This window comes from Rhinoderma darwinii, chromosome 7 (genome assembly GCF_050947455.1).
Source record: "Rhinoderma darwinii isolate aRhiDar2 chromosome 7, aRhiDar2.hap1, whole genome shotgun sequence".
NCBI classification, from domain to species: Eukaryota; Metazoa; Chordata; class Amphibia; order Anura; family Rhinodermatidae; genus Rhinoderma; species Rhinoderma darwinii.
In genome coordinates, this window is record NC_134693.1 from 38,644,400 (window position 1) to 38,660,038 (window position 15,639).

The 15,639-nt window shown below is 40.6% G+C and overlaps 1 protein-coding gene across 4 annotated transcripts in view; it reads right to left on the bottom strand.

Annotated features, from left to right (window-relative positions):
* Nucleotides 1–15,639, bottom strand: part of FNBP1L (formin binding protein 1 like) — a 137,040-nt gene that overhangs the window by 37,085 nt on the left and 84,316 nt on the right. For all 4 annotated transcript variants that reach the window (XM_075833192.1, XM_075833193.1, XM_075833191.1 and 1 more), the window contains exons 3-7: nt 11,299–11,352; nt 9,755–9,902; nt 6,760–6,822; nt 6,020–6,124; nt 3,320–3,448 (exon numbers count right to left, since the gene is read on the bottom strand). In XM_075833192.1, the coding sequence (XP_075689307.1) occupies nt 3,320–3,448; nt 6,020–6,124; nt 6,760–6,822; nt 9,755–9,902; nt 11,299–11,352 (499 nt within the window). The remainder of the gene's footprint in view (nt 1–3,319; nt 3,449–6,019; nt 6,125–6,759; nt 6,823–9,754; nt 9,903–11,298; nt 11,353–15,639) is intronic.

The following is a 15,639-nucleotide window of genomic DNA, read 5'->3' on the forward strand; positions in this document are numbered from 1 at the left end:
CTCCCGGAAAACCCAATTAAATTGTCAGCATTGTTCCTGGTGAAAACAATGGTACCTTAAGAGTTTCCCATATTCCATGCATTACATCGACAGCCCATTTGTTTGCACTGTGTGATGCTTAATTTGCCCTGTGGTATTGTTGCAGGGGAATGGTCACATTCCCGCCTGGTTCCTCTGCATTTATTGAACAAAAAATTGAATGCAATATGAAAATAAACATAGCATTGCATTAATATATTCCAGACTAACGTGAGATACTCTGCACCCAGTCAAACCGGGAGCAAATACATAGGTCACACATGTCAAAAAAACGGCAATTCATTGCAAATATGAAGAAAAGGAGAAGAAAAAATAAAGAACCAAAAAGCAACATTAACTCCTTAACGCCGAAGGACGGATATATCCGTCCTCAGCAGCTGCTAGTTCGCGCAGGAGGACGGATATATCCGTCCTGTGATCGCGCGGGTACTGAGACTGTACCCACGCGATCAGCAGCAGGAGCACGGCTGTTATACACAGCCTGGCTCCTGCTGCAACTGCCGGAATCAAAGCGCGCGCCGATTCCTGCAGTTTAACCCATTAAATGCCGCTGTCAATAGTGACAGCGGCATTTAATGTGTTTGACAGAGGGGGGAGCTCCCTCTGTCACCCGATCGGCGCCCCCGCAAACAAATCGCGGGTCGCCGTCGGGTTTCCATGACAGCCGGGGGTCTAACAAAGACCCCCAGGTCTGCCTTCAGCATCTGCCTGTTAGGCGATGCCGGAGGCATGACCTAACAGATTGCCTGTCAGTTTTACACTGACAGGCAATAATGCTTTGGTATAGGAAGTATACCAAAGCATTATATATGCGATCGGCACATCGCATAGTGAAGTCCCCTGGTGGGACTAAAAAAAAATATGTCAATCAGTTAAATAAAGTTTGTGAAAAAAAATAAATAAATAATTACAGTCAAAGTCAAATAAAACTACTTTTTTGGCCCAAAAAGTGGTTTTATTTAGTAAAACGGTCAAAACAAATCACACATACACATATATGGCATCCCCGCGATCGTAACAACTTGACCAATAAAATGAACATATTAATTAAACCGCCGGATGAACGGCGTCCAAAGAAAACGCAAAAAACAACGTCAAAATTCTCTCTTTTCTCCCATTCCCCCCATAAAAAATAAAATAAAAGTTAATCTATAAGTCCTATGTACCCCAAAATAGTACCAATGAAAACTACACATTGTCCCGCAAAAATCAAGCCCACATACGGCCACATCGACGGAAAAATAAAAACGTTACGTCTCTTGGAATGCGGCGATGCAAAAACAAGTAATTTTTTTCTAAAAGGCTTTTTATTGTGCAAACGTAGGAAAACATATAAAACTTTTACATATTTGGTATCCCCGTAATCGTGCCGACCCATAGAATAAAGTTAACATGTTATTTACGCTGCATTGTAAACGGCGTAAATTTATAACGTGAAAATTAATGCTGGAATAGCTGCTTATTTTCAATTCTCTCCTAAAATAAAGTTAATAAAAGTTAATCAATATATTGTATGCATCTAAAAATGGTGCAATTACAAAATACAACTCGTCCCGCAAAAAACAAGCCCTTATACGGCTATGTAGACGGAATAAAAAAAGAGTTACGACTCTTGGAATGCGACCGTGAAAAAACAAAAAATAATCCTTGGTCATTAACGTGCAAAATGGCCCGGTCATTAAGGGGTTAAAGAGGCTCTGTCACCAGATTTTGCAACCCCTATCTGCTATTGCAGCAGATCGGCGCTGCAATGTAGATTACAGTAACGTTTTTGTTTTTAGAAAACGAACATTTTTGGCCAAGTTATGACCATTTTTGTATTTCTGCAAATGAGGCTTGAAAAGTACAACTGGGCGTGTTGAAAAGTAAAAGTCCAAGTGGGCGTGTATTATGTGCGTACATCGGGGCGTGTTTACTACTTTTACTAGCTGGGCGTTCTGACGAGAAGTATCATCCACTTCTCTTCAGAACGCCCAGCTTCTGGCAGTGCAGACACACAGCGTGTTCTCGAGAGATCACGCTGTGACGTCACTCACTTCCTTCCCCAGGTCCTGCATCGTGTCGGACGAGCGAGGACACATCGGCACCAGAGGCTACAGTTGATTCTGCAGCAGCATCGGCGTTTGCAGGTAAGTAGCTACATAAATTCTTCGTTCCTCTGCATTCTACAGCGTTGATCAGAAATAATATTTTGGTACCGTGTTAGCCAGTATATAGAAAAGATGAAAATTTAAAGTACTCAGTAGTTTATTCCTTTCAATAGCCAACTAAAAAGAGGGTGACGAAAAGCAAGCCATTCTATTTAGGTCTCTTTATCAGGCGGAGTATTCTCGAAGGTTTGGTGCTTGTCATCCTCTTTTCAGTTAGCCATTAAAAGTTATCAACTACTCTTAATTTTCAGCTTTGATCAGCTCATTTTTCTGTCACCCTTCTAGCAAAAAGGGATTGTCCAAAGTAGACGACCCCTTTGAATCACAAAAAGAAGTTTTGTACATTTAGTAAAGTGATAGGTGGTGAGAGACAACCCTTGCACCTGCATTGTAAGTACAAGAAACAAATGTGAAAGGGGTTGTCGGTTTTGGACAAAACCTTTTTATTAGAAGTACCTCCCTATGATAAGACTGCTGGGACACCCATGGATCAGCCGTAATACGTGGCTGACAGGAAGTGTTCAACTCCGCAGAAGTCAATGGGCTAAAACAGTGGGCTGTTCATGCAATACATGAACAGACTAGGTACTCCGGAGGGAGATGCTTTTTGTATCGGCTATTGCTAATAGATGAGGATCCCCTTTAATGCAGAATTTGCTAACACAGTTATAACTTGCTTCATGGTGATCAAAGGAATGGGGTGGAGTAAAATAATGGTTTCCTTTGTTTTAGCACACCAAGCGTGAAAAAATAGTGACTCGGCCTCAGTTAACAGGTATCTACAGTAAAACAAACAGGAAACCTATAAGGAAAGTCATTGTTAAAAAAACATTTTCTAATGACTGGTAACAAACACATAAAAAGGAAACTCGGGACCTCCCTTAAATTTTTGGCCAGGAGGACACAGTACATTCCATGTTTCACTTAAACTTTTGTCTGTTTATCTTCGAATGTTGAGATACTACTGGTCTATTTATATTCATCTATAATCTGCCTGACACACCTAAAGCTTCCATCAATGCTTTCTTTCATCCGAAAAAGTACACACGGTCCAGTAAATATTAAAAGTATTATTAGACAAACATAATGTTTATAATACCACACCAAGAGAACAAACAGGCGCCACTTACCTTGTAAACTTGTGGAATAACAATGTAGAAATGTTTGTGTTGTTCTGCGTTGTAGTTCTGTAGTTGTGCCGCGTACTCGTTTTTGCTTTCGTCTGCCATGTGTGTGCGCAGGTTGAGCTGCTGTTTTGCCTGGGGGCAAATAAATACAAGATGATTTCTACAAGTGTTAAATTAATACAACTTCAGGGATCTTTAACACTCACAGGTGTCCCATTTGTCACTATAGCACCAGACGTTTCAAAAATAATTAAATTGGTCTATCATTTGAGAGTTAAAACAGCAACTATGGATCCACCTTACAAAATAACTACAATCAAAATAAGAAAATTCATGTTTGACTAAATTTGGGTACAGTACCACCCCCTACCAAGTCTCACAGGAAGAAGAGCTATGTGCGGTTGTATGCCTACCCCATGCACCAGGGCGGATTTCACAGACCCTGTACCATTGACAAAAAATACACTGTGGTCACATCAAATGTTATTCCCAAAATAATAAAGTAAAAGGTGCCCATGCCCATAGATAGCTGTCAACCAACAGCTATTCTCCCCCCTCCCCCTATACACATGATGTGTATTCAATAGGGAGAGGGGAATAAGCCACTAACAGACACCATTGGCAGCAGTTTATCTCCTGTGAGGAGGTTCGGGCATGTCGAAATACAACATATTTAATCCTTCTTTCCTCCTTTGAATGCATGCTGCGGATTTTCAAATCCAGAGCAAACCTAGTGAGTCAGAGATGTGCCATGTGTTTTTGCTGCAGAATAGAACGTTTGCTGTGCAAAGGGTAAAATCTACTTTAACCCCTTCCCCCTGCTTGCATTCTGGGCCCTAATGTCCAAGCCATTTTTTACATTTTTACATTAACACATTCGAAGAGCTGTAACTTTTTTATTTTTGCGTCGGCATAGCTGTATAAGGTCTTGTTTTTTTGCGGGACGACTTGCAGTTTTTATTGGTACCATTTGAGAGTAGATGCGACTTTTTGATCACTTTTTATCACATTTTTTTTTAAGTCAGGATTAACAGAAAACAGCAATTTTTCCATTGCTTTTTATTTTATTTTTTACGGCGTTCACAGTGCGGGTTAAATAATGTAACAGCTTTATAGTCGGGGTCGTTACGGACGCGGCGATACCAAATATGTGTAACTTTTTTGCTTTATTGTAGTTTTTTTTAATAGTAAAGCATTTTGTAAGGGGAAAAAGTGGGTTTTTCATTTTTTTTGTTTCACTTTTTTTTTTTTATTAACTTTATTAAACTTTTTTACTTTTTTACTAGTCCCACTAGGGGACTTCACTATCCTCCGATCGCTATTATAATACACTGCAATACTTTTGTATTGCAGTGCATTACTGCCTGTCCGTTTAAAACGGACAGGCATCTGCTAGGTCATGCCTGCGGCATGATCTAGCAGGCATTCGCTCCAGGCAGACCTGGGGGCCTTTATTAGACCCCCGGCTGCCATAGAAGACTCAGACACTCTGCGATTTTATCGCCGGGTGTCAGTGAGATGAGAGGGAGCTCCCTCCCTCTCTCCAAAACCATTCAGATGCGGTGCTCGCTATTGTGCACCGCATCTGAAGGGTTAAACGGGTGAGATCGATACTAATATCGATCTCACCCGGCAGAGCAGGGACGCCCCCAGCCCTCAGCTGCCTCTGGCAGCTGAGAGCAGGGAGATTTCACGGCTCCCTGCTCTGTTTACTTTATTCTACAGCAGCGACGTAGAATGGCGGCGCTCTAGAATAAAGCCCACTAATGACCGCCGTAAAAAGGCTTATCGGCGGTCATTAAGGGGTTAAAGCCCATGTGTTATACATGCAGATTTTTCCTGTTGCATAACTGAACACACCCTAAGGCCTTGTTCACACAGTGCAGATTTGCGGCAGATTTTGCATTCAATTTTCTAATCCAAAACCAGAATTGGACCCAGGAGAGTAGCCCTATAAGGCCTTCCTTTATAGCTTTCTTCTATTTAGGTTCCGTTCCTGGTTTGGCTTAGAAAATACATGCAAAATCCGCAGCGAATATGTACTGTATGAACAACGTCTAATAGTTCAAGGTTAGGATTGCACAGTGCTGTTAAATAAGCACTTACCAGGAACCTGCAAATAAATCATAGCTTTCTAGACCCCTGTGGACATTAAAAAAAAAAAAAAAAAAAAAAAGATGCTTCTCTTCATACGTTTTTAAGATTTTGAGTAGAGCCAAGTTTCAACATTATATTATGAAACATCAAAACCAGCCGAATCCCTAATGTTACGTTATTGATAATGGTCCCTTTAAACAGCAGGAGTCCAAAATTAACCTGCAGTTGTAACTTAAAATTACCATACTTGCCCTAACTACTAGTCAGCAGAATATAGGCTGGAAAACGGTCAGAACAGAACCGGAGTCCATATAAAATGTATGTTTATGATATCAAAATGCCTATTAACATAGGGCCAGCTGTTGTGTGGGTAAAGGCCAGGAGCAGGGGAGCATGAGGGGCTCATGCACCAGCTTGTTTTTCAGAACAGAGAACACTGACAATTGTCATTTTAAAGATTTCATTAGGGATATTGTGACATACTCTGAGTGCTCATCCGTTTCGCAAGACCATAAGCGGTTTAAATGGAAATGATGAAAAAATCTTATTTATAGTACGGTACATTTCAAAGAAGAGTAACGATTGCCCTAAATGTAAAAGGTTTACCTTCTCTACGTCAGATTTTGTGGCATTGGTATCATTATCCAGTTTCTCGAACGTCTGCTGTGCCTTTTCTGATTCTTTGCATTCCCTCTCAAACTTCTTTTTACTCTGCATATATCAAAATATTTTGTGTTAAATAAATCACACAAAAAAAAAAAAATACAAAAAAAAAGTATGTAAAAAAAAAAATCATCTAAATAGGATCATTTTCTTTCAGACTTTTTAGAGGTCAGTGAAATAGCTGCTTGTCCTGTGATTCCTGGAACTGTGAACACCACATGGCTCATTAGGGTAGATGAAAATCGGTGACAATTGCGCAACAGAATGATCATGCTGCAGATCTATAATATTATAATCATCTTCATTTAATCTTTATAGTGCCAACATATTTTGCAGCATTTTACAATATATTCCAAAAATCCTCATCATGCCCTCAAATCCGTAAAAAAAAATGTCTGCCACGTGTGAATGGTGTTGTAATGTATTGTCCTGTAAATCGTCAGGGATTTTCTGTGCTGAATCTGCACCCAAAATCCGCAAAAAATTCCACCACGTCTGAACGTGGCCTGACAGGTACAGTATTATTATAGCGTCTTGTAATAAACCATGCACCAGTGTGATCCTCAAATGACCGGGACAGTTTTTTATTACCTGGAAGTGAAAATTGCTAAATATCTCACTATACAATGAATAGGCGTTAGTTGCGTAAACTAAAAAAAACTTCAAACAAAAGCATCACTTACACTGTCCATTTGTTTCAAATACATTTCGAGATACTGCTGTGCTCTCCGTCCCTCCTGCAGATGCTTTTATGAAAATAAAGGAAATATATTGTTAATTGCTGCCAACGGAGACCACAGAAAATTTCACAGGATATGAAAAAGCTTGTACAATCCTGGACTCAAATATGATATACATGATGTAAATAATATGAAGAAAAACCTGAACTCTATCCTAACTCCAAAGCTATATATCCAGTTGTGACTGCAGTGACTCCCGATATAGATTTCTTTGTACTAGTTGAGGAATCAACATTATCCAGAATTGGGAGTGTGCGGTAAGGGTTTGTATATAGAACCATCCTTCTTCAGGCTCATGTGATTTAAGGAACTGCATCCAAACTCTGAACCAAGAAAATTCTGAAGTAGTAACGTCACAAGTTTTCGTACCTATATTAGACTATTGTTCTCTTCTTGTTCCTTCTTGTACAATTGATAGCTGGTCCCCAAATATGCATCCATAACAAGTGAAGACTATGTTCACATTTGCATTCATTCTTTCATTAGGTATCAGTTTATTTTTAACTCTTACCCGCACGACTAACTATACGCCGTCGCGTGAGGTTACTTCAGTGTGCATCGGGAGCAGGGAGATCAGCTGTCTCCAACAGCAGATACTCCCTTTAAATGCGGCAATCTGTTGCGATCGCCGCATTTTAGGGGTTTCTAGCACATCGGCAGACACCACGATCAAATTGCGGGGTTTGCCAATAGCTGGCATGGCAACCAGTGGCCAAACAATGGCCTCCGTGTCTGCCAAGGACGGAAGCCTATAAGGACTAGCCTATGGCTGGTCCGGATAGGCTCCCTGGCAGAGTGACAGGAAGTCACTGAGTTGTTCCTGATGCACGCTGTCGGTGACCGTGTGCATCGGGAACCGGGAGGTCAGCTGTCCCCAACAGATGACACTCCCACTGTTGCCGATCAGCGGCTCATCGCCGCTGATTTTGACAATTAACCCCTTAAATGCGGCGATCGTACCAACTTGCAGAATAAAGTAAAACCTAATTTATTGCGCACAGTGAACGCCGTAAGAAATAAAGAGGTTAAAACGCCAAAATCGCAGTTTTTTTTGTCACCTTAGCTCTAAAAAAAATGTAATAAAAAGTGATCAAGAAGTTGTATGTACCATAAAATTGTACCAATAAAAGCTACAGTTCGTCCCGCTCAATCTACCAAAAAATAAAAATGTTCTGGCTTCTAGAATGTATTGATACAAAGCAATAATTTTTTGAACAAATTATATTTTCTTTGTAAAAGTAGTAAAATATAAAAAAAAAAACCTATTTAAAATTTGGTATCACTGTAATCTTATTGAGATGCAGAATAAAGTGAAGTTGTCTATTTTACCGCATGGTGAAAGACGTAAAAACAAAACCCCAAAAACCTGTGGGGTCAAAATGCTAACTATATGCCTACAAAAATTCCTTGAGGGGTGTAGTTTCCAAAATGGGGTCACTTTTGGGGGGTTTCCACGGTTTTGGTCCCTCCAGGGCGTTGCAAACAAGACATGGCACCGAAAACTATTCCAGCAAAATCTGCGCTCCAGAATCCAAAAGGCGCACCCTCCCTTCTGAGCCCCGTCGTGTGTCTAAACAATAGTTTATTACCACATATGGGGTATTGCCGTAATCGGGAGAAATTGCTTTACAAATGTTGGCGTGGTTTTTCTCCTTTATTCCTTGTAAAAATGAAAAAATTGTATGTTTTAGATTTTTTTAAAAAAGTAGATTTTCATCTTCAGAGACTAATTCCACTAAATTCTACACATAGACTGTGGTCAAAATGCTAACTAAACCCCTAGATAAATTCATTGAGGGTGTAGTTTCCAAAATGGGGAAACTTTTGGGGGGTTTCGACTATTTAGGCACAAGACTTCTTCAATCTGTACATGGTGCCTCAAAATCCTCTGGGTGCTCCTTTGCTTCTGAGGCCGGTGTTTCAGTCCATTAGCACACTAGGGCCACATGTGGGATATTTCTAAAAAGTGCAGAATCTGTGCATTTAATATTGAGCTGCGTTTCTCTGGTAAAACCTTCTGTGTTAGAAAAAAAAATGTATTACAAATGAATTTCGGCAAATATTTTTTTGTAAATTCCACCTCTACGTTGCTTTAAAGAGGCTCTGTCACCACATTATAAGTGGCCTATCTAGTACATAATATGATCGGTGCTGTAATGTAGATTACGGCAGTGTTTTTTATTTAGAAAAACTATCAAATACGGCCTATTTTAGCTTTATGCGAATGACTTTCTTAATGGACAACTGGGCCTGTTTTTACTTTTTGACCAAGTGGGCGTTGTGGAGAGAAGTATATGACACTGACCAATCAGCATCATACACTTCTCTCCAATCATTTACACAGCAATAGTGATCTAGCTAGATCACTATGTGCAGTCACTTACTCACACATTAACTTTACTCAAGTGTCCTGACAGTGAATAGACATCACTACCAGCCAGCACGTGATGTCTATTCAGAATCCTGACACTTCGGTAACGTTTGTGTGAGATTTACAGCAAGGCGAGCGTAATCTCGAGAGATTACGCTGCAAACTGTCATTTAAAACGAGATTACGCTTGCCTTGCTGTAAATTCCCCACAAAACAACACTTCTGATATATTTTCTTAGAACTCTGTTGTGCTGTTCCTCGGTTATGTCAAGGGAGCGTGTCTCTACACACTGACCAATCAGTGCTGACAGTGTTGCAGTGTGTAAGGATACAACCTATTAACAGGAATGGTACCCAGTTGTCAATTTATACATTTCCAGGAGGAATAACAGAGGAATGGCACAACACATCATTCTAAGAAAAGATGCTCCAGAATTGTTAGACAATGGGGAATACAAGTGCTTGCTAAAACAAACATGTTAGGAGAGTAGGTAGGTCCTCTTTAACATCAAACGGTCTCCATTTCAGAAAATAAAATATATAGAGTCCTTAAATAAAAAAAGTTACCGATTTTCGTTCAGCTTTCAGCTCATATGAATACTTCATTAATTCTGCATAAACTCTGTGTCCAATGTCCTCGGCCACCACCTCCCGCTGTCCGGCATAATCATTCAGCTCATTCAGAATATTATAAAATTCCATACATGATGTAAATCTGCCACAGAGAAAAAATAAATAAAAATACAGCCAATATAACATTTAAATCCAGTTGTACATAGTGATGGGATTCATCCATAAATGTTAAAAAAAAAAATCCTGGAAAAGCACGTTTAAACAAAACAATACCCTTTCATAAGCGGACCACACACTAGAGATTTTGGTTGGCCGAAAAGGACAATTTAGACCATTCTTGGCCAACAGTCGATACCTTTTTTTGACGTGAGCAACGCCGAGCAAAGACCGATAAGACAGAAAATGTGATCTGCCATGTTGTCATTTTTGGTAGTCAGGCGCAGACTTGTAAAGCCAGACATGCCAAACGACAGATCTGCATCTCATTAATAGAAGCCCTGACCAGGCCACTGATCAAGGCAGATATCGATAAGCGCTCATTTTAACTTCTGGTTCGTCCAGAACCTTCACATACCAACTATAAAACGACAAGTTGTTCAGAGAAGGGCAGTCGAATATCCCTAATGTATGGCTAGCTTTACTGACTGACAACAGCTGCCTCCAACGTTGTTGAAAGCGGTTGGAATATAAGAATCAAAAGTAGAGCAAAACCTTAGCTCCGTAAACTACTTCGGAACAAGCTAAGGGTAAAGACACGTAAAAAATAGTGGCAATGCGGTCTTGCTGCAATTCAGTGCAGTTTTACGGATGAAAGGCAGCCGCTATGCAGGTCTTTACCCTACAGATTTTGAGAATGTTGCTTTCAGAATGTTCAATTCCAAAAGTTGTTTTGGGCCTAAAGCAGAATTGTGTGGTACACTCTAGGCCTTGTACACGAAAGGCCTTACTTTTTATTATTCTTTTAAAAATCCAGTGCATAAACTGCACTAGAAGAACAGAGTTCACATTTGCGTTGTATAATCAGTTACTCTGATCCGTCTTTAGATGAAAGTGGCCGTCGCCACTGGTCTAAAAGGAACTGCACTGCATGATCAAGCCCAACAAAAATGCTAAGAGTCCCACATGGAGAGTCCTTAATGTCAGGACTAGATCATGTAAGGTTGGCTTGCCCAGTCCACATAGCAGCATGAGTTACTGCGGGTCCGATAGCGCTCTAAACCTGGCGGTTCACCGACAAGTGGATCCTCTGTAGTCTTGTTAACAGAAAGCCATTACGAAGACATGTCAGAGTATCTATTCTAGACTAAAGAGCAAGCAGTTTGTAAACCGCCCCTTCCACGCAGCTCGTCTTTGGCAGCTGTTATAGTGGTCATAATTTGCACCCGCTTCATCAATTTAATTAAGGTCATATGTCAGTTTTCAGTAAATTATAGGTTGAGTTTTAGCGTTTAAGGACAACAGGAGAACGTACAGCATGAGGATATTTCCATAGAGACCTGAGGTTATTGAAGTTAAAAAAATAAAAGCCAGACCAATACCTGGGCTCTTCGTCTTTAGAAGAACGTTTCTGACCAAACTTCTTCACCAGATTCCTAAAATAAAACCAAACACTTGGTGAGAATGATCATTTTGGGAAAGATCCACAAACCAATTTTCCTCATAATTGTACATCAAAAAACCATGCTAACAAATGCAAAACATTTCATACGATGATAGCAGAAAATATTTGAAGAGGTTACAGTCGGACATTTTATGAGAATTTCTAATCACTTTGTGGTGTACTCCAAGACGGATTTTACTTTATCGACATTACAGTATTGTAGGTTTATCGCAGCATCTCTGTAATGTTGATGGTCACACTATAGAACAAGAAAGCAATACATAAAAGGTATGATCATTGACTGTAATTGTCCGTTAATTCTCAAAATCACCATTGCCTTATATGCCAACAATAGACCACACCATCCCAAGCACCAGTATGTCTGCAGGTAGTCCACCAAGGGTGTGCACCCGGGGGGGGGGGGTAAGCATTCTGTGCATGCTCCCCTCCACAGGTTGCCAAGTTTTGCAATAAAACCCTGTACCAAAAAGAGAGGCAAAACCACTGGGCATTGTCCCAGTTACTGTATGCACCAGATCGTAACATTTGAATTATTTTGACTGCGGACACCAAAAACCTGTACTTGTGCCCTCAGTTTATTACCATCCGTGATACATGTGCCCATCATATAAAATAGAAACACTGCAAACCAAAATGAATAAATGTTAACATTTACGGTCGTCCTATTTATAACCTGTGAATCTCCAATATATCAATTTGTCACGTTTTTGCCGCTTTTCTGTCTATGCAAATGCAAAGCATATCTCATTATTATTCATTAGGTGCCATACATAACAATGTGGTATCCTAGTAACTAAGCAACTGCTCTTTCAACGAGGGTCCTTCTGGCATTTATAGATAGCAGGAAGGAAACGGTTTTACAGAGCGTGCAAATAATAGGTGATAAGTTGTGAAGGCTGTGAACGATGGAACAGCTTCAAGAAACTGGCTCAATGAGTAACGCCTCAGTCTCCTAATTTCTTGGGGTAATCTTAGGGACTTATAAACTGTCCAGTTATATAAAACCAGCACCCACCAGTGTCTTGATTTTTGTCTTAAGACTTTAACATAAAACAGAAGCGGACGCTACATATTCTTCTTCACCATAAATGAGAAAAAAAAAACCCAACCACTGAACAAGATAGAAAACTGAATTTTACCTGGAATGTCGTGAAAAACCAAAACTAAATTGTCGTGTTTTTTTGAACATCAAGTCCACTGTGGAAATACTGCAGCAATAATAAAATTAATAATAATAAATAAATTTTAAAAAAAGTTTATACTTACCCAGCCGTAGTCATGGCGATGCATCTCTCTCTCCCTTCTGAGTGTTGCAGCAGTCAGATGGGATCAAGAGAAGAATCACTAGGACTACGGCAGTAAGGGTAAGTATGAACGTTATTTTGATGGAATCAATAGCGCAGTTGACTGCGCTATTGGTTGCGTCAAGAACAAGGGAACCCTATCACAACGGTGACAAACGGAAACCTTTAGCAATGTTTCCGTCACCATAGAGATCAATGGTGAGGGAAACGGAAGCGGAGGTTTCAACTTGCCCTTCCGTTGAGGGGTGAAACTGAAACCTCTGACGGAACCCCTGAACGGAAGGGCAACGGTGATGTGAACACACATATGGTAGGCTTAGATACAGGGCCCATGTGCATGTGTGATACGGTTTACTGGACCCTGTATCCAAGCCGAAGGTAGGCTTAGATACAGGGTCCAGCAGAAAGTAATCTTATGCAGTATAAGATTACTGTCTGCTGGGGCCCTGTATCTAAGTCTTCTACCACATGGTAGGCTTAAAAGGGGTTGCCCAGTCCCCAGGATAGGCCATCAATAGCGGATGGTCGAGGTCCGACTCCCGGGACCCCCGTCAAACAGCTGTTTTGAAGGGGGTGCAATGCTCGTACGAGCGCCGCTTCCCCTTCATTTTCCTTACTTGCTCACACTGTGAATCGCTGACACGTCCGTGTCGGCGATTCACAGTGTGAGAAAGTGACCGGAATGAAGGGGAGGTAGCACTCTTCAGCTGCAGCGGAGGTCCTGACACCATCCAGGGCCATGATGTGGGGCGCAGTGCATAGCGTTGTGACGTCATACACTGCGCAGTGCTGTGACATCAGGACCCCTGCTGCGCTCTGGAAGGAGGAATGTAAGTAGTCAGTTACTATAGTAACGGGGACCCGTGTAGTTTATTGCACAGGCCCGTTACTATAGTAACTTTTCATTGATGTGGTGCAGGGGGCCTCGGGACCCCCTGGCTTCGAGGTCTGGTCGCAATTGCGACCCCTATAGTTATGCCACTGGTCTAAATGAGAGGAAACGTTAGATGCATAGGTATCAGGTATTACCTTAAAAGTTGTTAAAAAGTAAACCCCTGAGCATTAACCATGTGTCTTCCTGGGACTTCCATTTCAAGTCTTGCCACAGGACCCGTATCAGTGTCCCCAGATGAGGTTATTTCAAAGTGTATTTTTGATTTGGGCATGAATTTAGAAGCGTGGTTTCACCTTCGGTGAACCTATGTGCTTATACTGGGTAATGAATAAATAACAATTCCCCAATATATATGTAATCTCTATCTGCAAGCTGTAGTGACTGAATAATAAGCTTGCAGGACTGTGTGAAATTCACAGCAGAATCTTAACGTTAATCCACTCGGTCATTGTAAACATTTAGTATAGTGGCTTATAACTTCTCGTAAAAAAAACCTAATAATAATTATATACTGAATACTCACAATCTACTTTTACCACTAAAATAAAACATAAGACCTATTACTAATAGTAATATAAAAAGCATCACTGACTGCTCTTTACACAACACACATAAATTTGCCTTAACATATTAGGAGAGGACACTGAAGAATGTCACCTTGGCACTAGATATTTGAAGATTGTAATTCTTGGCTTATACACTTTCCTGAACACATTTCCCTTTATAGAAGGAGCATAATGTCTTCTGATTGAGTCCCACTCGGGAAGTGAAAGTCTTGTTTATCATGGAGCTGAAAAGTCTACAGGAAAAATGCCATGCATGCACCCTGGAGATTGAAAGTCTAATCCAAGAAGAAGGCCTCGTGCACACGAACGTGCATTTGTGGCCGAATACTATCCGCAGAGTAGCAAATGCGGATAGTATAAAACACATGTTAACCTATGGGCCAATGCACACGACCGTGGTTTCCACAGTCAGTGCATTGCTCAGAACCCGGGCAATAGGACATGTCATTATACGGTCCAGAGTTGAGGTCTGGGATTATTGAAATCAATGTGTGCACGGACCGTGAATTGCGGACGGCCCGTGGATGACACACACTCCGTGGCCCGCCGGTGCCGTAATCAGGGACCGTTCACACAGCTTTGGCCTTGTGGATTAGGCCTAAGAGAGCGAGAGAGCGATAATACATGCTCATACAGCGAAGTATGGATTGTCTGATGTCAGTATATGGAAGTGTGCAAAATAAAGAAAAATTAAAAAAGTCCTGGTTTCGATCCGAAACACATTTTCCATGTATAAATAAATCCGATGTAAACGTAATAGAAAAAAACCGAAATAAAATTTCCACCTTTGGCTTACAGAGATGGCCTTTTGTATTTTACATTTTGAGTGAAAATCCTCTTTAAAGGGGTTTTCAGAGAGGAGTATGAATCTCAGAAAACCCCGGAATTATTAAATATGAAACTTTGAAAAGTACCTCTTGTACCAGTCCCTCTCACATTCATTTCCATAGCCCTATGTTTACACCACAGTATAGTGACAGGATGAGGTCATGTTACATTACTGCGGCTGCCATTAAGAGGTTGCTGGTGGATGAAACGTATTCATGTGACATGACATTCTAACAGAGAATTGGCCGTGGCACTGAAAGCAGTGAGAAAACTTTTTAAAATCTGAAACTTTCAAAATACCTCTTGAAATAGTGTATTGCACATTAATATAAAGGCAAATGGTGAGTGATCCGAATACACAGACACAGTTACTACTCTAAAAGATATCTCACTAGCGCCTATGCGACTAATTGTTCTCAGACCGTTGTAGTGCTCTGCCCGTTCCAAGGGCACTTAGAGGGCAATCTTTCTCTGGTCTATGAGAAAAAAATAGGAATTTGAAGAGATCTCCAACAGGTTGAAAAAACATTTAGTGCCCAACACTGCATAGATATCTCCCTATATACAGCCCGATTATAAAATGAAGCAATAATAATAATAATAATAATAAATTGAACGGATATCCTGTAAAAGCTACCTTTACTTGATGTAAAATGACAGAACTA